The 24,828-nt window shown below is 33.6% G+C and overlaps 3 protein-coding genes across 3 annotated transcripts; 2 read left to right on the top strand and 1 right to left on the bottom strand.

Moving 5' to 3' along the window:
* The first annotated feature begins 7,915 nt into the window (after window positions 1–7,915).
* Window positions 7,916–9,642, top strand: LOTGIDRAFT_239544 (hypothetical protein). The gene is made up of 3 exons (XM_009057591.1): window positions 7,916–7,927; window positions 8,238–8,368; window positions 9,255–9,642. The coding sequence occupies exons 2-3, from the start codon at window positions 8,308–8,310 to the stop codon at window positions 9,623–9,625; spliced, it is 432 nt and encodes a 143-aa protein (XP_009055839.1). The 5' UTR covers window positions 7,916–7,927; window positions 8,238–8,307; the 3' UTR covers window positions 9,626–9,642.
* A 3,823-nt stretch (window positions 9,643–13,465) lies between these two features.
* LOTGIDRAFT_175538 (hypothetical protein) lies at window positions 13,466–14,251 on the top strand (the record flags this gene model as incomplete). The annotated part of the gene is made up of 1 exon (XM_009057590.1): window positions 13,466–14,251. One exon carries the CDS (start codon window positions 13,466–13,468, stop codon window positions 14,249–14,251), a length of 786 nt encoding a protein of 261 aa, XP_009055838.1.
* Window positions 14,252–19,451: 5,200 nt separating this feature from the next.
* On the bottom strand, window positions 19,452–20,321 carry LOTGIDRAFT_145278 (hypothetical protein; the record flags this gene model as incomplete). Its single annotated transcript, XM_009057589.1, has 1 exon — window positions 19,452–20,321. One exon carries the CDS (start codon window positions 20,319–20,321, stop codon window positions 19,452–19,454), a length of 870 nt encoding a protein of 289 aa, XP_009055837.1.
* Window positions 20,322–24,828: the final 4,507 nt, after the last annotated feature.

The following is a 24,828-nucleotide window of genomic DNA, read 5'->3' as shown; positions in this document are numbered from 1 at the left end:
GAGTTGTATTTTCCCTATGTCTTTGTGGTCATTCTATCTATATAGTTTGAATTTGTAGGATGGCTTGTTCTGTCATTCAGTATTGTATTCTCTGTAATATGGTGTAATTGAAGTTTCTTCAATTAGGTTTATAGTTTTCATTTAGTGTTTATATACACTTTTCCAGTGTGTACTTTGGATTTGGAACCTAGGATAACTTTTAGTATAGGTATGTAAAAGTTCTGTACTTTATATCTTTGTTTGTGTTGGTAACTAAGTGTCGGCCATATTGTAATTTGGTTAAGTTAAGAACATACATTTCTGCAGTCAAATATTACATTTCATTAATTCTTATATTTAATTCATTACATTCATAACCTACATTATTTTATTACAGATTCCCTTTATATAACCCTTGGTGGTAAGGTGCTACACTTTGGTTAGCGTTTAAACCCCTTTTAGGGTAAGCATTGTTATATATATATTGTATTGTGCATAGCTAAGTATTTCAATTAGTATGTATTAGTATGTTAAGCATAGGTTTTGTATTGGTATTTATATTCTTCTGTATATTTCATACAGTTCGGTAGTTATAACCTATGTTTGCCTATATAATGATTAAGTTTTACCTTTATTTTATGACCTGTTTGTAATTATGTTTATTTGTACTTTCAGGGTTTTTGTTGATTATTAAATCTATTAATTTGAACCTTTGGTGTGATGATTTAACCCCCATCACCCCCTCGACAACACTAAGTAGAGCAGAAATGTGCTCACCCTAGGAGTTAGTCAGTCAACAAGCTAAACTATAAGAAAGATGTAATTAGTTTTAAGCTGTGTTGATTAATATATGATACAATTAACTCTGCTACATTATCACAACTTGTAACTATTGTAAATATCGGGTACAAACTTTAAAACGTTTATTTTTAAACTGTATAGCCAAAAAAAAAAAAACAGCACACTTATACCTTGAACTTTTATCTTGTTTTACAGATACACTAATAGTGACAAACCCTACACGAATTATTATCTTTTTACATGAATTATTATTATTATCTTAAAACATGATTTATGTCAGTGGGTTATCGCACTGCATTGTTTTCGGAATGTTTTTTTTTAATCGTGGACTTTGCTTGCGCATGTGCAAAGTCAAAGTTTGTTATCGAAATGTTAATTCTTTTTACAGGGTGTTGTGAACTATTTTTTTCCCGGTTTTTACCTTTTTTTGCTTTTCTAAGAATGAAAAATGCCACAGGCTGTCTGTTACTGTTTTCTATTTACAATTCTGGGGACAATTATTTGTTAAATGTAAATTGGTGCCATTTTGACCAACCGGAAATGAGCGATGGACAATGGCTTTTTTTCGATTTTTTCCATTAATCAGCTTTAATACTCGTCTGAATTTGCTCAAAATGTACTGTTTATTACTTCGCGCTAATGACTTCAAGATAGCAATTGAAAAAATCGACTATTTTGAGTTTTTGAGCTCCAATTTTTGACTTTTTTCTAACCTTTTCTCTAACTTCTACAATTATAGTCCGATCGATCTGAAAACCTAGAGGGATAAACATTTTTATTGCGAACAAAAACTAATTATCGAAACTTCCATATCATTTCCGGTTTTGACGCTACTTGCTTGTAAAATATAAGAGAGCTTGCCAGGCAAGGTAACATACGCATACTACCAAATCATAACAAAGTCTGTAGTGGTTTAAAATGTGAAACTTATCAACCGATTTTTAATAATTTCAAGCTTTACTGAGATCTCATACCAAGTTTCATCAAGATCGTATAAAAAATGTTGTCTCTATCAGGCCTACACCCCAAATTAGATGCATTGAATTAATTCAAGGGCAAAAACTCCAAAACCGTTCACCCGATTATTACCAATTTCGAACTTGATCGATTTCTCATCAATATACATGCATACCAAGTTTTATAAGATCAGATAAAAACTGTAGCCTTTATCGTACATAGAAGCCAGATAAAAACTGCACCGTGTTTCATGACTACAAGTCAAATTTGCCGATTTAGTCAAAACTAGTTATCTCAAACAGAAACATAGGTCGGATATCAAATTAAAGAAAGACAAGCCTGTTTCTAATCATTTCAACCTCGACGACCATTCAATAGACGATCTCACCCTAATCCCAATTGAGCGTATAGAAATTGACTTGCTCGAAGATCAAACTACTAGATTCCATCAATCTAGGGAAGCCCATTGGATTGAGACATGGAATACAGCAAGACCTATAGGACTAAATATTCATCATAATGTAGGCATAGCACCCTTTGTTGTCCCGTTTAATACAACCGGCAATCGAGCAAGCAAGATAATTCATGCCCACTATAAGAGCCTTCAAGAGAAATTCCCCCATGTCTATAAGCAGAAAATGATAATTGCATATTCAAAAAATAAGAACTTAAATGATAATATTGTTCATAGCAAACTAAAAACAATCAGTACATAACAGATACTATACTTCTCGCCCATCGGGCGAGTTATTTTTTCTAATTTCAGATCAGAATAAGAACAGAAGAAAACCCAATATCAAGACCCTTAATCCTAATTTCTAAATAAAGTGTCTGCTCCACCCTAGGCCTGTACATTTGGGAGAATCAAACCCTCCCTTCCACGAAATCTAATGTTTATTCCGTAACAGACTGTCATACGATTTTTATGATGTATTTGAATCTTCAAAAAATATTTGAACGTGGGTTTCATCACAAATAAAATCTTTCCAGACCTCATAAGATGATATTTCTCATTAAAAGTAATGAAAAAATAATTAATTTTCACACTAATAATTTAAAAAAATTAAAATCCCAAACTTGTTATGCTGTCTCGAACATACATACCATGGCAAAAGCTTTCCCCAATATGTTGTGGGGCAAATTACCTATTGATACTTTCATGAATATATAGAAGAGAAATACCAAACAGCATTTTTTTTTTCACTGTCTGCACCTGGTACTCTGAGCACACCTTCCCAGATTTTTGTACAAATATGACAGTTATATGTTGAAAATGGCAGTTTTGTAAGTTTTTGTAAGTTTTGCCAAATCCTTTTACATTTGTTGTAATAAAATATGTTTAAATCAAAGGTCTTATGAAGTGAAAATTTATATCAGGCCATTTGAAATCCGTTGGCTTCTGTAAGTCTCTGACAGCCCCCATTCTTCCGGCCTCAAGAGACTTTGGTCGTACGGTCCTCCCCTCGGAGAAACACTCATTTTCGCCCCACTTTCAGACATTTTTTAGATGCGGCCCTGACAGCATACCGTAATTGTTAGAGAAATCTGAACAATCTAAGGTGGTTGTGTATTAGACAAGGTAAAGTTCTTGTCAAAGATCCAAATGACCATGTCAATCTCAGCATAGTAGTGGTTTTCTCACATAGGATATTAAATACCTTATGGCTTAAAGTGTAGTGAAGTTATTCAGAAGAAATACATGACAGCGTCTCTCAAAATGTCACACATCAACTCCTCCAATGCTGTTTCATATCTCGGCATCTCCGTAGCTTCTTATGCTTCTTTTTCGGAAAAATCCTGACATTTCTTTTGTCCTCATATGTATTTTTGTGTTTTTTTTGGGGCAAACGTTCAATCGCGGGGGGCAATTTAGCAAAGCACCTTGACGTCGGGAAACGGACTTTCACGGAGTATTTTAGATTCGAGATTATTTTTGTTAAAACACACAAGTTATAATACGTTACATTTTATTGCTGTTTTAGTTTAAACGAAGTCGGGTATGTTTTATGGCAAAACGTTGAACAAATACGTCCAAGTTAATTTTCTGGGTTTTTTTTGGTTATTTTTTTTTTTGATCAAATATTTATCCATTTTTTCTACTTTGGGTTGTTTGATTCATATGAATACAATTTAGGATAATATATGTCTATTGGTTAGTATTTATAAACAACCAATCAAATCCTTTAAATTTTGAGACAGGACAGATTACAATCCAGTATCAGACCAACGACGCTTTACTGCAGACTTTTTATGATTTTCAACGACCCCAATTGTATCAAATTATCTATTCTAATGTAATTAAATTTAAAAATGTTATTAAAAGCTATGATGTCTGGTTTCATCCTCAGCTAAGTATAAACAGAAAGATATTTAAAACAGTTCTTAAGTAGGCCTACAGATAGGAATACTTAGTATTTTGTTGAACCATTTCGCATAACGCAGCCCTGAAAGCCATAACCTTATTTTTCGAATACTCATCATATGATCGACAATGCAAGAGCAGCTGACTGGTGCACTTACTCCACCATAAAATGCCCGACCAGAATGACCACTGTTGGCCATTCACTCAGACTCAGTTACCTGCTCCTATTGACTCAGGAAAAAGAAAAGGTATATTTTAAAAAAGCGACCGGTACATTTTTCTAGGGGGGAGGGGAGCAAGATTTGATTTAGGGGGGGGGGGGGGAAGCCCCAAGCCTGTGTGACAGGTGTGATATGGAGACAGCTGTCCAGTTGTATATGAGTTTAGTAGCACGTGTAGAATGATGTAATAATTTCAACTCACCATGGTACAGCGACTACCAGCTGGTCTGAGGTACACCACTGGCCAGCTCTAGATCATTTAGACCAAATCCATGGTCATCCCCATCCCAGATCATTCAACTCACCATGGTACAGCAACTACCAGTTGGTCTGAGGTACACCACTGGCCAGCTCTAGATCATTTAGACCAAATCCATGGTCATCCCCATCCCAGATCATTCAACTCACCATGGTACAGCGACTACCAGCTGGTCTGAGGTACACCACTGGCCAGCTCTAGATCATTTAGACCAAATCCATGGTCATCCCCATCCCAGCTCATTCAACTCACCATGGTCCAGCGACTACCAGTTGGTCTGAGGTAAGAAATGAACAACCCATACCAGGTTTGACGGGTGTAACAGGTGTGACAGGTGCGATAGGTGTGATAGGTGTAACAGGTGTGATAGGGAGCATGAGTTTAGTAGCACGTGTAGAATGATGTAATAATTTCAATATTCTCCGATATGGAAATAAGGAATATGATAAACTAAGTACCAACGCAAAACGAAACCCGAAACCCAAATCAACATTTTCTTTTTGGTGTCGCATTGGTTGCAGGAAAAAGAAAAGGTGTATTTTAAAAAGGCGACCGGTACATTTACTTCTTGATACTTTCATGAATGCATAGAAGAGAAATATCAAACAGCATTTTTTTTTCACTCTCTGCACCTGACACTCTGAGCACACCTTCCCAGATTTTTGTACAAATATGACAGTTATATGTTGAAAATGGCAGTTTTGTAAGTTTTTGTAAGTTTTGCCAAATCCTTTTAAATTTTTGTAATAAAATATGTTTAAATCAAAGGTCTTATGAAGTGAAAATTTATATCAGGCCATCTGGAATCCGTTGGATTCTGTAAGTCTCTGACAGCCGCCATACCTCCGGCCTCACAAGACTTTGGCCGTACGGTCCTCTCCTGGGAGAAACACTCATTTTCGCCCCACTTTCAGACATTTTTTAGATGCGGCCCTGACAGCATACCGTAATAGTTAGAGAAATCTGAACAATCTAAGGTGGTTGTGTATTAGACAAGGTAGAGTTCTTGTCAAAGATCCAAATGACCATGTCATTCTCAGCATAGTAGTGGTTTTCTCACATAGGATATTAAATACCTTATGGCTTAAAGTGTACTGAAGTTATTTAGAAGATATACATGACAGCGTCTCTCAAAATGTCACACATCAACTCCTCCAATGCTGTTTCATATCTCGGTATCTCCGTAGCCTTACGATTATACTTATATACTACGGTGGAAAAAAGTCCGAAACATCTGCCCCTATTCCAGCCTCTGATAGATATTTTGACAGTTGTCAGCAGGAGTAGAGTCAGAAGAAAAATACCCTGTTAAATGGGGATTTTCTACACCTCTTATTGAATTACCTTTAAGATAATTGTAAATTAGTGTTGGGCATCACCGTAACTTTCGTTTTGTTAGTATCACGTGACTCTGTCTCTATACCAGCTGACATCTGTCCAAATAACTAGCAGAGGCTGGAATAGAGACAGATGTTTCGGTCCAGGTGGAAATGGCAACTGTTTACTTCATTGGGATGTTTGTGAAAGGAGATCTTATAGAAGGCATTAATAACACTTTATGTATTCCCAGTAAGCAGACAACCAGTAGTTGAGCCACTGAAGACTGTAGATAAAATATAGATATGCAATACGTTAATATACATCCGCTTTTCGTTTTGTTTTCAGGGATTCCCAATCAGTAGCCCAAATGGGAAAGAAAATAAGACCCAATAAGAGGTAGCTCGAGCTAGTAGCCCTATTGGGACTTAGCCCTAATGAGAATGAACCCAAATGGATAGACAATATTATTGATACAAGGTTATAAACTTGAATTGCCAATACTTGGTATTGTAATATATACAACGGATTTTTATTTTATTACCTTAATAATTCAAGTTTCTTCCCACTTTATCAAAATTTAAGAGTTTTAATTTCTTGTTGACAAATTTTAAGCTGTTTTTAATCTCATGTTTGCATTTCTTCACAAAGTCCACACTGACACCTTCTTTTGAAAAAGAAAATTAGATGAAATTGTAGGCCTACTGATTGTGTTATTCCCTGTATTTTTTCTATTGTTACTTTTATATTAGGCCTACACTTAAAAAGTATTTTATTCTACAGGTAAACAAAGATTTTGCCAAATATTATCTGAAACGTGTGTACATAAGTCTACATGTGATTTTGTAAACAGGCTCTGGCACGAACTTTCTTCCTTTATCGCCTAAGTATCGCCATAAAAATTAATATTCATTATCAATCTGGTCTTTTTTATTTCATAGTCGAACGGGCTACAATAACGGAATCAATTTCGGAATTCGGCCACTTTTGTTCGAACATATACGGTCAAATTTATGGATCACTGGTACTTTCTTCGGGAAAACTGTGGCAATCGGTAAGGCTGCTGTTGAAATCATCGGCCATATTGTCTTGTACTGTATTTATTGATGGTCCTAGTTGACGTCAGATTTCCTGGCAGTACCCAGTTGTAACATGATACCTTTTGCCGTTATTGTTATTGGTATCAACTTTGAACGCAAATAAAACACAAAATAGGGGTACTATAACATTTCCTTTGGGTTATTATATGCCATTATGGTGTCGCCATTAGTGACCATTGAATTCAATTCTGGAACTTTTGGGAAGCTTGGGCAGCATATCATAGCGAGCGAAACATTAGTTTCATTTTGGGGGATTTTTAAGGACAATACAACTTAATAAAGCCACTTAAAGTTGGCAATAAAATAGACGTTAGACTCAACTAAGACAATATTGGGGTCTATAATGATTGCGACAAATTATAAAATCACTTTAAAATTTCGCTTTTGGCCCATTCATGTAACTTTTCTCTCCATTATTCTTTACAAATTGAAAATTTTGAGATGACATTTCAGGAGTGTAAATATATATACAAGATTTATTTAAAAGATACCTTTTAATTAATTATTTCATTTCTTTTTCAAAAATTACAGGCTTAAGAGCACCAGGGTTGAAAGCTAACAGGCTGGGAGTATCAAAAGGTTTAAAAGCCAAATGTTAAGCTGTTCACAGTTCTAGTAATATTATTGTTTTACAGTTGATCTGTAGAATATTTTGGTGAAATATTAATGGCAACCTTTCGTTAAAAAGTTGTGTTGAATAAATAAAAATTCTGTATATCTATCATTGATCTGCTGGTATAAAATATTAATTGACAGTCTTGAAAGAAACATCTGTTCAGTGGGAGACTTTGTATTTACTATAAATACGTGACCAAATCTAGCATTCGACAGTGTATCAACAAGTCTGTATATCCTTGCTAACGTTAAAACCATGAATAACCTATTATGTTCCGTTCTGTTGATTTCCGTAATGGTGATTTTGTAGATGCCGGTAAATATGTTATTTATTATCTAAAAGTTGCTTTATGAATCTTAGGTCAAATTTTGTATATATGATGGGGGAAATTTATCTTATCTTTTTTATTGTTGGAAGAGTCCGAGTCAGAGGTTTACTGAAGGCAACTTTCTTTTCAGCAGCATGGATAACTAGCTTAAACACATTTTAAATCATCTTTGTCTGTAAATAGTAAATTAACATGTAGTTCTTGAGACAAATACTTGATGATATAATTGTTGGGGGGTAGTATATTTGAGTCAGAAATAAATAATGGCAACAAATAATATCAACATTAAATTTACAGATTGTTCAACATATCCAAATGTAACAGACGCAAATTTTGATAAAGATTGCAATGGAAATGTAGTCATTACATGTCAAAAGAATGTGTTGAGGAAGAATGGAGATATCAAAACCCAATATGTAAACGCACAGGTAAGATAATTTTAAATACATGAATTACAAATAAACAATATTAGCTTAAAAATAGCTAAAATATATACAACTTTTTACTACTGAAGTTAGGGTGATGGTAGGTTTAGGATATTATAAAATATATACAACTTTTTACCACTGAAGTTAGGGTAATGGTAGGTTTAGGATATTATAAAATATATACATCTTTTTACTACTGAAGTTAGGGTAATGGTAGGTTTAGGATATTATAAAATATATACATCTTTTTACTACTGAAGTTAGGGTAATGGTAGGTTTAGAATATTATAAAATATATACATCTTTTTACTACTGAAGTTAGGGTAATGGTAGGTTTAGAATATTATAAAATATATACATCTTTTTACCACTGAAGTTAGGGTATTGATAGGTTTAGGATATTATAAAATATATACAACTTTTTACTACTGGTTGTCTACCAAAGCCATTTTTGTTAGTAAAAATCTCACTATAACTTTGAAATGCAACTTTTCACCGATGTAGCAGGTCGGATACTCACTGCCTCAGAACCATTCCAACGGCTCCAGTTTTATTTTGTTTGATAAATTATATTGGTGATTTTGATAGTGGGTACCTGGTGTTAACAGCTTGAAGTTTTGAGAGAGACACTTGTTTTCCAAATTTTTATTTTTTGACATCGACCTTAGATGATGCTAGCCCAAAAACTCATTTTGGTAAAGAATTTAAATTGTACGTGCATTATAAGAGGAAGTATTCCTTTAACCTAGCGGCTCCTGCTCCTGTATCTCAAGTTTTGAGGGAGACACTTGTCATCCAAATTTTAATTTGACATTTTCATTTTGACATCGACCTCAGATGATCTTAACCCTAAGGATGTTATGTAATACTATAATTTTTATTTCAGAATGTAGTTACAAGTATTTGAATAAAACATGTTTAGCATCGAGTTACACTGACTATTATGATCACACGAATACTGATGAAGATGACCAATGTGATGAAGAGTGTAAATCTAATACTCGGTGGTGTACCGCTTCAATATTTTATGCAGGCGATAATTGTAATCTTTACAAAGCTCCGATCATCTTTGGGTCATATGATCTAGATCTAAATCAATGTATTGAAAAGTGTAAGGAAAGGAGTGACTGTGTAACATTGAGCTTATGGACAGAATATGGCAATGAATGCTTTTTATTTAACGTTACCCTGGCTGAACTACCTGATGGTTCGACAACTGAAAATAACGCATGTACCATAGTAGAAAAAATATGTTAATTAAAACATGTTAAATCATGATAAATCTTTTTTTACTTTACTTTTCCTGAAATTTGGGTGGTGGGTTGACATCACTAGTGAAATGTTGGGAAGCTAATGAGGTTCCCTACTCCAAAAAAATCATCCCTTAAAAGAACAGTACCTCTAAGGATGAGCAACAAATTTATTTTTTTAAACTTGTCCAAAATGAGTGAGTCAGTGGACTCACCTAGGGTTAAAACTTTACAACAGAATTCTCTCATATGACCTGAAAAATCAATAAAACTACAAAAGTTATTATTGAAAAAAGGTAAATATTGAAAAATGCTTAATATTTTTAAGCGTTTTTCAATAATTACTTAGTTTAAAGATGGGTTCCCTTAATTTCATTAATGAAAATACTAATACTTATATGAATAGAAAGTAGAGGTGTTCTAATGACTTGGAAAAATACCAGTTTGTATCACGCGTCCATAATTAATTAGCTAAATTAGAAGAGAATTACCAGCAGAATTCCAATGAGTGACCGATCAAGAAAGGTCAAAAAGTATTTTTTTGTTTATCCAGACTGTACATACATGGACATTTATAATTGCTTAATACTCGTAATTATATGCAATAAGAACATAATGATATGATTAAGAATACATGATAACTCATTAGAAACACATATTAATCAAATAGTTTGCTTAATTTGGCACTAAAAAATCAGGAAACCCATCTTTATTGGATATATTTTCATAAATAGGGTGCATGTTGTTTTGTTAAGGCACCAGGTAAGTCCACTATGAATTTAGACTCATTTTGGCCAAGTAAGAGAATATATATTTTTATGTGCATTGTTGGAGGGAGTAACCTAGCTATTCAGACGTGATGTATACGGATGGGATATTACCATTTTAATCATACCCGTAGCTAAACAACAGTCTCGGGGGGTTGGCTTTTGTATTTTTTCAAGGAGGGCTTAATGTTTTACTTTTTTAATTTGACACAACATAGTTAAACTTAGAAATAGCTTCAAATGTGCTTTGTTGAAATATTACAGCCAATATAAATATAGCTTGCCAGGCAAGATAACATACGCCCACTGATAGCTTTGATTGAAGGTACATGTCTTTGTTTGCTGCCCATTCAATTGTAGCCTGTAGAGTGAGCACGAGTTGCACAATATAGCTAATAGATATAAATATAACACTATTGAACAATTATCCAATCATCACAAAAATCGATAGGGATCATCTTCATAATGACATTGACACACAAAATCAAAATAATCTGTAAAGAATTGTAGCCTGTAGAGTGAGCACGAGTTGCACAATATAGCTAATAGAATGAAACGTCAAGTCAGACACGATATTTCGACGAAAAATTATCAGATCATCACGAAAATCGATCATCTTCATAATGACATTGACACACAAAATCAAAATCAAAAGAATCTGAAAAAAAATGTCGACTGTGGATTGAACACGAGTTGCACAATATAGCTCATAGATATGACAGGGTGATTACAATATAAGCCCATCTTATGTGTGGGCGTATAAAAATTCGAGGGGGTTATTAAAACGGTTACGAATTACGTTCGTGTGTGTTGTTTCTGTGTAAGAACAATGTGTATATAATTTCGTATGGGCTTTGCCATTTTCATGGCTCATTCGAGTGTCACATCATGTAATTTATGTTATTATTAGCAGCCTAAAAGCAAAACCCCTCTCCCTAATTTCCCAGGTCCCAGATAGATGTTAACTTCCAGTTCTAGAGCTATTTGGAAATCTCGATCTTTAAGATCATGTGACCAAATAAACATAAAACAAAATGATCTAACATTGTACATATTATAACTGAGATAACATAATTGATGTGGTGGACGTGGCATTCTGATTATATTTACCTTGAAATATTTGCAATTGTTATAACTCGCAAATTTGGTGCCAGACAAGGTAATATACGCCCACTAGCAGCTTTGATTTTAAATAAAAATATTTGGCAGTACGATAACAATCACCAGTATGAAATATTCAACCTTCAATCATACACTTCTTTTGAACTTTTTGAGGCGATACTAAAAATTGAACGCATTTTCAAGAGCATGGGCAATAACTCATGCTAAATATCAGAATCTATATTTGACAACAGCCTCTATTTACTTGAGGTCTGCTGTCGCCCTATCTACTTCCATTTTACAAAAATAATTTCCTCAAAGTTCAGAATTATTTCCGAAAGCAGTTTCAGAACTGGATGTAAATGAAATGTGGGCTAATGAAGACAGGCAACGCCATGCAGGGTGCGATGAGGGAAATTTTGCCAGGACAGAGCATTTTTCGATTTCCAACTGTTGAGGGATCTTTAACGTGCGTAGCCTGTAGCACACGGGGCCTCGGTTTATAGTCCCATCTGAACGACAAGACGCTTTTTCTATGTCAGCCTCTCTTACCTGCATCACTGACAGGGGGAACCGGGTTGAAAAATCTGAAGGTATTATCTTGACCTATGCAGGGATTGAACCCGGGACCTTCAGGTTAGCGAGCAAGTGTCTTTTTTTTTATCTTGTAAATATTTATTCATCAAAATAAATATACAATACAATATTTAAAATTATAATACAGTATATGAAGTAATAATATACCACAATTTTATATATTGATAAAATCAAAAATATAGATTGATATCACAGCTATATGTTCCGTAAAGGAGTTAAACAAATAAAATATGAAAATCAATAGGGCAACTTTTAAATTTAAATTATGATAAAACATTATATTGTAATTCTTCAGGTTGTATAAACAATAAAGCAATATCTAACAATATATCAGACACAACGAAGTAGTTTTGAAATAGACTTAAAATGGTAAAAAGAAAGTGAAAATACTGGATGTAAAAGCGTTAAATTTATAAAATCATTCACTATATGTGAAAGAGACTTGATAATAAAATATAAAAACAGTGTTATACACACTGGATAATGCAGTTAAAAATTATTAAAATAGATACTACTATATGTGAAAAAGGCTGGATAAAAAAGTGTCAAATGATTTTCCTATAGCCCCGTTATTCACGCTTTGACACTGCGGCAGGTGAGATCACGTGACACACTGTCAAGGCGAGGATAACGGTCTGTTAAAAGTATCGAAAGTGTAAGGATCATGAGAATATCCCTAAAACATATTAGAAATGAAAAATGATATACCCTAGCTAAAATTAAGCTAGGGTAGAGTCTGAGTGTCGTCTGCTATAGGTGTTTATACAGTGTACTGTTAGGGAGTGTGAAGTCGTAAGGGGGATCTCGGGTCGAAAATCGTTGGTTTTTGATCAAATCTTCGATTCTGAGAAAATGACATTTTCTGAATCATAAATATCTCACCTTTCCATTAATAACAGTTATTTATTCAAAAATCATAAATATTTTATTGAGGCCAGGTGCAAGAAAAACCGCACGTCTGGTTCGAAATAACCCGTAAAATGTCTTTATAAAAGACGAATTTTCAACGCTTTCCCGTTTCTTGGCGGCCATGTTTGACATATCATTGGAAAGAGTAAACAAAATGAAGCATGATGGTCCTAATGAGAATTGTGTGCGTGATCAAGACCATGGTTTTGGCTTCATTTTATTCCAAGAATGTCAACTTCGAGAACTGATAAAAGGATTATTATGCCCAGAATGTTATAGTAGTGATATAACCCTTCAAAGTCAGAATAGGAATTTGGGACTTGTTTTATTATTGGTGACTCAGGGCTCAGCATGTGGGCATATAATCAATTCAACATATTCAAGTATACGTTTGAGGAATGAATCTAGTTCCAGAGTTTCCTTTATTTTAACCCGATCCTTAGTGTTTGCCACAATGGATATGGGGGTGGGGCATGCCTCCAATTCATTTTACCACCTACAGTAGTCGTGTGTCAGCCATTTCTCTTGGTTCTGAACAGTTAAGTTCAGGTTACTTCTCTGAAGCTGGATGCATAGTCAGGAAAGTGCAGAAAGAATTAAATCCAGACATTAACATTGAGGGAGTAATAGATTTAGCTGTAAGCTTTGATGCCTCTTGGCTTACTAAAGGACATTCTTCCATGTATGCTGTAGCCTTCATTATTGAAGTTATAACCGGTTTAGTTTTAGACTTCCATGTAGTATCAACTTTTTGCCATGCCTGCTCATTTGCAAAAACCAAATATGGCAGTGGAATAGAATTTGAAGAATGGTATTTAAAACATAAGCCACATTGCAACATAAATTTCAGTGGATCGTCTAATGCTATGGAAGTTGAAGCTGCAAAAGTCCTGTGGTCTAGGTCTTTAGACTCTGGGTTTAGATACTCCACATTAATTAGTGATGGCGATTCAAAATCTTACGATCACATTAACAATTTAAAACTCTATAATGTTGAAAAACAAGAATGTATCAACCATGTTGCCAAACGCATGGGAACAGCTTTGCGAAAATTAGCCAAAGATGGCAAAAAACTAGGTGTGGTACTAGGTGGAAAGGGGCAGGGAAAATTGACTCAAACAACCATAAATAAATTAACAATTTACTATGGTAAGGCCATCAGAGAAAATCTTGACAATTTGGATGCAATGCGTGATGCAGTGTATGCAAACTTCCTGCATGCTTTATCCACAGAGTCAGTACCTCACCACAATAGGTGACCCAAAGGAATAAACTCCTGGTGTTTTTACCAGATGGCTGTAGCTGTCGGTGAAAAACCAGGTTCACATAGTGAATTGGTACATACTCCCATCAGCTTGGAAGTTGGGGATCATTTAAAAACTGTTTACGAAAGACTTGGGAGCGAAGCATTATTAAGACGCTGTTTGGGGGGGTTTACGCAAAATCCAAACGAAAGTCTGCACGCTAAGGTATGGACAAAATGTCCAAAGGAACATTTTTATTCACGGCAACGTATAACAATATGTGCAGCTATGGCAGCAATAGAATTTAAAATTATAAGGGTATTAAACCCCAGGAGATTTTATTTGAAATAATGGGTATCCCTATTTCTCCTCGCACCAAAAAAAGCTGGTGAACTTATTAATGCCAAACGTGTAAAGGGGGCCCAGAAACGATCCCAAGCCTCAACTAAAGAAGCTAGAATAGCTAAAAAAACTAAAAAAAACAACAACAAAGAGATGAACTATTAGTCAAAGAAGGTTCTCTGTATGAATCAGGAGCCTTTTAGGTAATAAATCACATAATTTGAAACCAATATTTCTTACTTGTTTTTTTTTTCTCAAATAACTTTTTTTTGACCCAAATGCCCCTAATGAGACCTAGATCTCCTAAACTATTTAATGGATTTGCATGAAACTTTGCAATTATCTCTATTGATATATTATCTATGCAGTAACAGAGAGTTTTTAGGAAAAAAATTTGAAAAAAATGAGAAATATGTCAATTTTTAAAAACTTTTGGTAATTTTTTTGAGACGTATTTTAAACATGCCACAAAAGTAAAAGTTTTCATTATTATACCAAAAACTCTCTGTTACTGCATGCAGAATTATATCTAGCATAACTAGTCAAAAAAATGGATACCCTGCTTTTATTAGTTACAGAGATCTACGTCTTTTCCTGAAATCACTAATTTTCGGGCTTTTACTTGGTTACCATGGCAACCGACCTTTGACATCAGATTTTTACCTACATATGTGTTTTAATATTCACTATCATCATTTATGCAAAGTTTCATACATCTATTCCTTAAAATAAAGAAAAATAAATTTCGATCCTAGTTCCCCCTTAACTAAACTTAAAGGTAGGTTTCCACTTAAAATTAAAAGGTAAGATATATGACATGGTTAAAATCATTTAAATTCAATATTAATTAAATCATCTAGTTGTATATTAATAAAACATGAAGGTAAAATAAATTTCTGTATAAAAACGTGTTTAGGAAAAAGTTGTTTGAGGTAAATTAAGGCTCTTGCTAAAATATTCTTATATAAAATAACTAAATCAATATGGCTATTAGGTTTATCGATATGTACATTTCTTGTAATAAAAATAGTTTGCCTTCACAGGATAAAATAATATTTAAAAGCTCTGAGGGAACAGATTTGTTAAAATTTTGCAAGCCAAATAGTAAAAAACATTTAAAATCGTGGTCAGTAAAAGTAAAAGGTAAAATATCTTTTAACATTTGATGTAAAAGGTAAATAAATAAGCTTAAATCAAGACAATCAATAAAAAAGTGCTCTGTGGTTTCTGGCTCATCACCACAAACCGGACATAGATCACTGTCAACTTTCCCTATCCGCTTTGATTTCTCCCTGGTCCATATAACGTTATGTGCTATTCTAAAATCCAAGTCAATCATTTTAGGTGATTTATAATGTTTAAAAATATTATTATATGTAACTGGCCAATTGACATCTAAATTCTGTTTCTGCCAATAGTGAATAGCAGTTGGTGTTGTATCTTTAAGCTTTAGTAATATTTTATAACAGAATTTGGAGGTCAATTGGTCACTTGACACTCTATTATTGTCAAGATCAAAGAAATTTTCGCAGGATAAACAACAAAAGAGCTGGAATCAATAATTTTACTCCACTCGGATGGAACTGAGGCTTTAATATGTTCATAAGTTTTAATCATTTTGTCTTCATCCAAATCAGGGAATTTCTCTTCAATCATGTCAATAATAGAGTGGTATAACATAATATAAAATATCATAAAATGTTAAAATTTCTGCATGTATAAAATATTTGTATGCTAAAACTTTGTTATTGTGGTTTAGTAAAATATTATTAAAAATAGGTTGTATAGCAATATCATTTAAAATACAGGGTTCCATTCTAGAATTATTATTTACAGTATTCCAGGCTACTAAAAGTTGTTTATAAAAACATGGTAGGGCATTTAAAAGTTTGTAATTAAAATGTATTTTAAAAATATCTTTATCTAATCCATATAAATTTAAAAAAATAAGTCATGGTATGCTTCCAAAATGTGTTATTTACAGGGTTAAAATATTGTTTAAGCCATTTTAATAAAAGTGATTGCCCTTTTAATTTAATATCTATCAACCCCATGCCTCCCTCTGACTTGGCTTGTGTCATGACATCATACTTGATTAAAGGTGGTTTTCCATGCCATAAGAAGTTAGTAATTAGTGTGTTTATTTGTTGTTGTATATGGTCAGGCATGGGGATGATAGACATAGTATAATAAAATTTAGATAATAAAAGTGCGTTTATTACAGTGACCTTACCTACGAGAGTGAGTTGCCTCTTTCTCCAAAAGTTTAATAGATTTTGCACCTTAAAAACTTTGGATTCCCAATTAGACTTCACACATTCCTTAACATTATTGCCAAAATAAACACCCAAAATCAAGATTATGTCATATACAATAGTTAAAGGTAGATTTATATTAATTAATTTTATCTACTGCAGATCCAAATGGCATAATCTTTGATTTCTTGATGTTTATTTTGGCACCTGAAGCATTATTATATTTATTTATACATTTAAAAACATCTTGTACAGAATTAATGTTGGCCAGTGTCAGGGTTGAATCATCTGCATGCTGATATATCAATGACCGAGCCTCAGAATTTTTTATATGTATACCTTGTGCCGGGGAATGCTTAATTAGTTGATTCAGAGGCTCAGCGCATATGACATATAGCAATGCAGATAAAGGACAACCCTGACGTACTGACCGCTTAATGGGGAAATAGGGCGACAGGTGGCCATTTACTTTAACAGTGCTCTTAACATCAGTATATAGAATTTTAATCCATTTTCGAAAAACTGGGCCAAAACCAAAGCATTTTAGAATATGTTGCAGATATTCGAATGACACACGGTCGAAAGCTTTTTCGGCATCTAATTGGCACAGCCACATATCTTCGTTTTCATTTTTAACATAATCTATAACATCTCGAATACCTGCAACATTTTCTAAAATGCTTCTTTCTGGGACAGAACAAGACTGTTCAGGGGAGATAATCGACTCTAAAACATTTTTTAACCTTAGTGCTAAAATCTTGGATAAAATCTTTGTGTCAGCATTTAAAAGAGAAATAGGTCTAAAATTTTTAAAAGTGTCTTATCTCCCTTGTCTTTGTAAACTAAAACAATAACCCCTCTTTTCATTGACCTTGATAAAATATTACAATTAAAAATATGGTTTAAAACATCTAAAAACAGGGCCATTAAAATATCTTTAAAATATAAATAAAATTCAGATGTTAAACCATCCAAGCCAGGACTTTTTCCCTTGGACATGGATTGTAAGGCATTAAAAACTTCTTCTAAAATAATAGGAGCATCTAAAATATCTCTATCCACAGAGGAAATGGTTGAGTCCAAAATATTACCAACTTCACGTATAGAATTAAAATCATCAGGGTTTTCTGGGGAATATAAATTGGAATAAAAATCAGAACATTCATATAAAATATCATTTGTTTGATTTAATATAACACCTGTATCGCTTTTTAATTCCTTAATAACATTTTATTCTGTCTCTGTTTTTCTAAGTTAAGAAAAAATGAGGTACACCTGTCACCCTGGGTAGCATTTTGGAATTTACTTCTTATAATGACCCCTTTACATTTATTATCCTCCATTTCTTGTAATTTTAATTCAAGTTCTTTAATCAGAGTAAGATCAGGGGCCATTTTTTGAGACAGTCTGTCATATTCCCTGTAATTTATATTTAAGATTATCCCACTAAACTAGGATCTCTGAGGAATATAACAGACTATCTTTTTCCTTATTAATTATATTTCTAATATTACTGGTACTCATCTTATAAAAGTAAATTATTAAAAATATATACCGGTATACCTGAACCTCTTTCACAATCATTAAAATAGTAACTGGATTATGACCTGAAATAGATGTATATGTAATAAAAACTTTAAAAACATGGTGTATAAAATTATAAGGTATAAAAATGTAGTCTAAACGACTAGCCTTTAAAACATTATTAAGATAATTGGTCCGGGTATATTGCCTTTTGTCAGGGTTTCTGCGTCTAAAAATATCACACAGATTATGTTGTAAAATAAAATTGTTAAAAATATATTCACTCTTTTTGCTAAAATGCATATCTTTGGCTCTATCTAAAAAAGGGTCTAAAATGTTACTAAAATCTCCACATAAAATAGAAGTTGGAGTTAAAAATGGTAAAATAGATTTAAAAAATTCCTCTCTCTCCCCGTCTTTGTTAGGAGCATATATATTTAAAACATTAAAATTAGTATCATCAATTAAAAAGTCAACTCTTAAAATCCTCCCTTCATTGTCTTTAAAATTAGCTAAATTAGAATCTTTTAAATTGTTTTTACACAGTATAGCGACACCCCGTCGACTGTTGTTAAAATTACTAGTAAAAATGGGGCCATCCCATAGTTGATGCACAGTCCTTTCAAAATCGTCGTCCAAAAATGTTTCTTGGAGCGCAATGACATCCGAGTTGCTATCACACAATTTGCTTATTACATTTTCTAATTTTTTTCTATCACGTAAGCCATTTACGTTTAATGTCGTTATCTTGGGCATTGTTAAAAGTATAAAATAGAGAATAAAAGTTAAAACGCACATAAAAGATAAAATGTTATTAAACAGATAAAACTACTTCTTAAGAGTGTTGATTTTAGGCAGGGGGGTTGATACACTCGGAACATCTTTTTTCGAATTATTCAGTTTATTTGGGGACGATTTTTTGTTGGGATGGCCGCCCGCTTGATTTTACCGTCTTTGCTCCTTTTAACAGTGAATTTCACATTTAGTTTATCACTAGGGTTTTCATTGTCACTGGGGTCGGGGTCGCTCTCGGAATCGTGTGTTTCGTTTGGGGGGTCAGCGAGTTCAGTGGTTTTGGGCCGGTCTTCTGAGGTTTAAATTACTGAGAATTCGTTCATGAAAGACGGAGGGTCGATACGCGTGGATTCTGTTGGTGAGATGTTATCATTGTTTGTGTCTTTACGTTGTTTTTTGTCGCCGTGGTCAATGTCTGTTGATAAACTTAGGTCACGCCTGTTAGGTTTATCAGTGTTCATCTGCTCGTTATCATTTCCTTCATTAGTGTCATAAAATTCATCATATATGCATTGTGTCGTGTACTTGTTACATTTGTCACATTTCTCCGTCACACAATTAAACGCCATATGGCCATATGTCTTACACTTTCGGCACTGAATTTTGGGGCATTCCTTTTTTTCATGGTCTGGTGAAAGGCACTTAAAACAAACCTTACTTTGATTGTTATGCACAACTTTGAATGTCTGAGGTCCATCTGGTGTTTCAAATTGCATGGCCCACGGAAGAGAATGAAAATTGGGCGGAAACTTGCATTTTACATACCGTGTGCCGTCGGAAACATCAGGTCTCTGTTTGTAATAATGCCTAACTACATTGTCCACAATTTCAATTTTATATTGTTCAAGTTTGTTGGTAATTACGTCGTCATTAATATGGCTTGGGAGATTAAAAATAGAAACAACAGTGTTTTTAGAGAAACATAGTTCAACTGAGTAATTCTTACTATTTATATTTAGGCCTTCTTCACATAATTTCATAGCATTTTCGACATTATTTACTGTAATTTCAATACTGGTAGGTGGGCGGGGTACACAGGCATAACAAGAGCCTTCACCAATGCATCTCTCAACTGATTCAATAAAATCTATCATAAAAACTTTTTTAATATCAACGTTTATTACCTTGACCGAATTCTCCTTAGCGTAGCATCGTCCCGATGTCGCCATTTTAAATCCAAAAAACAAGCACCACCGCTATCCTATGCGGGGTGGAGAATATCACAGTAATTATCACAGAAAAAAATATATCACAGGTTTAAATATCACAGTTATTGGGGCCAAAAGGCCCCTGAAAAACGGAGTTTATATACAAATCTACACTATATATAAAGTTGCTATTTACACGATATCTATTTACAATCACAGGTGAATACAAGTAACGTCTCGCTTGGGTAAATCTCAGAGCTCAAGAAAACACGTCCTCTCGCTTTGAAAACTGAAGCCAGACTCCGAGCAAGTGTCTAACTCACTGAGCCAGCAACAGAACTGGATGTAAAGATTTTCAATTGTCATGCAATATCACTGTAGTAATAAGCCAGATTAACAATGCACACCCACATAGCTAGCTCTTCTATTGAAATAACATGATAAAACAGGCAGGTTGTAATTTTGAAACACGTGAGCGTATACCAGCAAAACGGATGAGGTCAAACAGAGGTCAAGAGACGAACAAATTAAAATAATAATACACACATGAGAAGAAATAATTCTGCAACCCATTTCCTGAAGTCTTACATCTCTGGAGTATACTTTGGAATATTGGGGGGTTGCCACAAAGAACATCTTTCTCTTTTTAACCTTGAACATTCTAAACTACTGAAATTTATACTTGATAAGAACTATGGATAGCTAAAATTTATACTTGAAAAGAGCTGTGGATAGCTGAAATTTTTATTTGAAAAGGGCTATGGATAGCTGAAATTTATATTTGAAAAGGGCTATGGATAGCTGAAATTTATATTTGAAGGGAAACAAATTGTAAAGAGTGAAATGGTTGAAAATTTAAACTTATGGATCAGACCAAAACACTTTCAGAAATGATAAAACAGTCTTCAGTGAAGTTTATATTTGAAAAGAGCTATGGATTGCTGAAATTTATATTTGAAAAGAGCTATGGATAGCTGAAATTTATATTTGAAAAGAGCTATGGATAGCTGAAATTTATATTTGAAAAGGGCTATGGATAGCTGAAATTTATTTTTGAAAAGGGCTATGGATAGCTGAAATTTATATTTGAAAAGGGCTATGGATAGCTGAAATTTATATTTGAAAAGAGCTATGGATAGCTGAAATTTATATTTGAAAAGGGCTATGGATAGCTGAAATTTATATTTGAAGGGAAACAAATTGTAAAGAGTGAAATGGTTGAAAATTTAAACTTGACCAAGATCTCACCAATAGAAATAAAAAGACATAAAACTCTAACACAATAGAGACTACAGTTTTTATCTGATTGTAATGAAACTTAATGTGATAATGTATATTGATGAGATTTTGGATCAAATTTGACGATTTTTCAATGAATGTTTTTTTTGAGTTATCGCCCTTGTCTTAGGAAAAACACGTCAAAATTTGTTAGTGAACACAATAGAGACTACAGTTTTCAACTGATTTTTATGAAATGTGGTGTGATCATTTATATTGATAATATCTTAGACAAGTTTGAATTTGAGGATCTTTCGATGAACGGTTTTTGAGTTATTACCCTTGACTTGGAAAATCTCGTCAAAATATCAGTAGAGTCTTTTTTTACTGGGAATTTCAATTAGCTATTGATCATAACATGAATAAAAATAAAACAAATACACAAAGAAAATCAGGACATTTGAGAAAAAAAATTATCAAAATTATTAGCTAAATTAGCTTAAATTTCCTGATAAAATTATTACTGTTAAGAAAAATGAATAATGACCTTTAAGCACTTAACATGCCTGTCTGTTTCAAAAATCGTATTTGCTCTCTCTGACCTCGTTATTGCAGGCACATTTTGTACAAAATATTTGTGCGCAGGTGTGAAGATATCATATTAATGTTTCGTTTTCTGTATTGTTGGAATACGTACATACTGTAAGGAACAATAGTTCAAGGTCATTAATAAAAACGTGCTCTATTATACAGTTGTTGTGACTAGAACCCCATATAAAAGAAATATACATGGTGTCAGAACTGGGCACAAGTTTACTGGTGTAAGTGAATTTGTTGTCACAGACGATAACTTTTGTTTTTGTCGGGGTAAAAAGTTTATAAAAGATTGCTGCACGTTTTATGATGTTTGAAGTTTTAACTATTATCGTGTCATACAGAACATTTTCAAGATGGCGGCAAGTTTAGCCCAAGCAGCTTTTCTGAGTCAAGGCCCTAGTATAGAGTGGACCAAGGATGAAGATCTATACACACGTTATAAAGTTTGGGAGCAGCAGTGCCAGATTTTGTTTAAAGCCCCAATGAACAGTTGAAGAAACTATTAAGTGTAATTGTTTATTTTAATGGTCTGGTGAATATAGCCTAGATTTGTTCAACAGTTGGAGTTTTTCTGAAGCTGAAGAAAAGGTTTTACAGAACTATTGGAATAAGTATGAAGAATTCATTAAACCAGATTAGAATGAGTTAATGGCATCATTCGAACTTCACATGATTAAACAGGGTGATATGTCATTGGAAGAGTTTATCGCCAAGTTACGCTTGCTGTTAAAAGAAGCAAATTATCCAGCTGAACATTCAGACAGATTTTTAAGAGACAACTTAGTATTTGGTATGAAATCTAATAAAGTCCGCAAGGATTGCCTGAAAATCGGAAATGACATTAGTTTTCAAAAGGTGAAAAGTATGGCAAAGGCTGAAGAATCTGCCAACAGACAGATGACTATCATCGATCAAAGAATCAACGAAAGCACAGCTACTATTGCGCCCATAGATAGACATCGTAGAAAATTTGTGCAGTCAAAGCCTAAGCCTAACAAGTACAACTCACAGAAATACAAGCCACACAGTACAAACCAAGACAAGTCTAAGTCAGAGAAATGTGGTAGATGTGGTAATGCAGTACATTCCAAAGAATTTTGTCCAGCTGTAGAATTTGTGGTAAATCAGGTCATTTTGCTGATTATTGTTGAAAGGCCAAGAAACAAATCAATGTAGTTAATTTTGATAAAAGCTTTGATGAAGAAGAATTACCTTTAGTTTTTCTGGGTCCTGTAGTCTCCTTACCTATCATGAGTGAAGATGATGTAAAAATGGTTAACCCAGTAAGCTGTAAAGAAAAGGCCTTTATAGAAATTCAGTTTAGTAATCCTTCTAGTAATGTAATGAATACAGTTCTGTCGAAGATAGATTCTGGTGCAGAGACGAATGTTTTGACAACTGAAGTATACAAGTCCTTGTTTGATAACCAGTTATTACAAAGTTCACAGTTTTGTCTCTTAGTCTTTGGAGGTGTTGAAGTCAAAAGTAATGGCTCCCGTAATGTTGTTGTTGAAGCACAAAATGGCAAAATAGAAACAGCCTGTTTTGAAGTTGTAGATTTTAAGGGTCCTGTTATTGTTGGAAATGTGCTAGTCCAAAAGTTAGATCTCATCAAGTTGACTTGGGAAGTTACATCCCATAGAAGTAAAATTGATGGTCAAGTTAAGTTGTTTGATGTCAATGGTCAGAAACACCCATTTCCTATCACCAAGGAATATTTGTTAAAGAAATACCATGATGTTTTTACTGGTATTGGTTGTTTTCCTGGTGAACCCTATCAACTAAATGTTGATCAAGATATACAGCCTGTTCAAGACCCACCACGACATGTTCCTGTTCATATGCAAAAAGTGTATCAGGATGAATTGGAGCGATTGGAAAATCTTGGAATTTTGTGCAAAGCGTGTGATGAATATACTCCTTGGATAAATTCAACAGTGATAACACCAAAATCTTCGAATAAGATAAGAATGTGTTTAGATCCTCGAGATTTGAATGTTGCTCTCAAACGCAAAAATATTATGTTAGAACCATTGAGGATGTGGTTCCTAGACTAAGCGGTGCGAAATATTTCAGCATTCTAGATGCTAGCAATGGCTTTTGGCAATTTGAACTCGATTCACCAAGCTTTGTACGTTCAATACACCGTTGGACAAGACTCTAGTTGGATCGACTGGAATTGCAGATGATACTTTTGTTTATGGAATTGATGAGTTAAACCATGATAGAAATATTGTAAATACTGCTCTTAAAAATAATGTTAAGTTTAATCCAGACAAATTTCAGTTTAAGGTTCAGGAAGCCTCATTTTTTGGCCATAAATGGACGCCTAACGGTTTAAAAGTTGATGAAAAGTTGATGAAAAGAAGATAAAATCCATTTTGGATATGAAGCCTCCAAATAATTTAACAGAGCTTCAGTCATTTTTGGGAATGATAAATTATTTACACAGGTTTTCACCTATATTAGCTCAAGTTTCTGAATCTTACGAAATTTGTTAAAACAAATGTGTTCTGTTTCTATGGCAAACTAAACATGATAAGTCATTTAATGAGCTTAATAGTATTATTATTAATACACCTGTATTAACATTTTATGATCCTGAAAAGCCAAATTATATCCAAGCTTATGCAAGCTTAAAAGGATTAGGTTGTGTTTTGTTACAGGATGACAAACCTGTTTGTTATGGTAGCCGTTCATTGACTGAAGCAGA

This window comes from Lottia gigantea (assembly GCF_000327385.1).
Source record: "Lottia gigantea unplaced genomic scaffold LOTGIsca_301, whole genome shotgun sequence".
Classification (NCBI taxonomy): domain Eukaryota; kingdom Metazoa; phylum Mollusca; class Gastropoda; family Lottiidae; genus Lottia; species Lottia gigantea.
The sequence above is the reverse complement of the archived record's forward strand: the minus strand, read 5'-3'. Positions and strand labels throughout refer to the sequence as shown.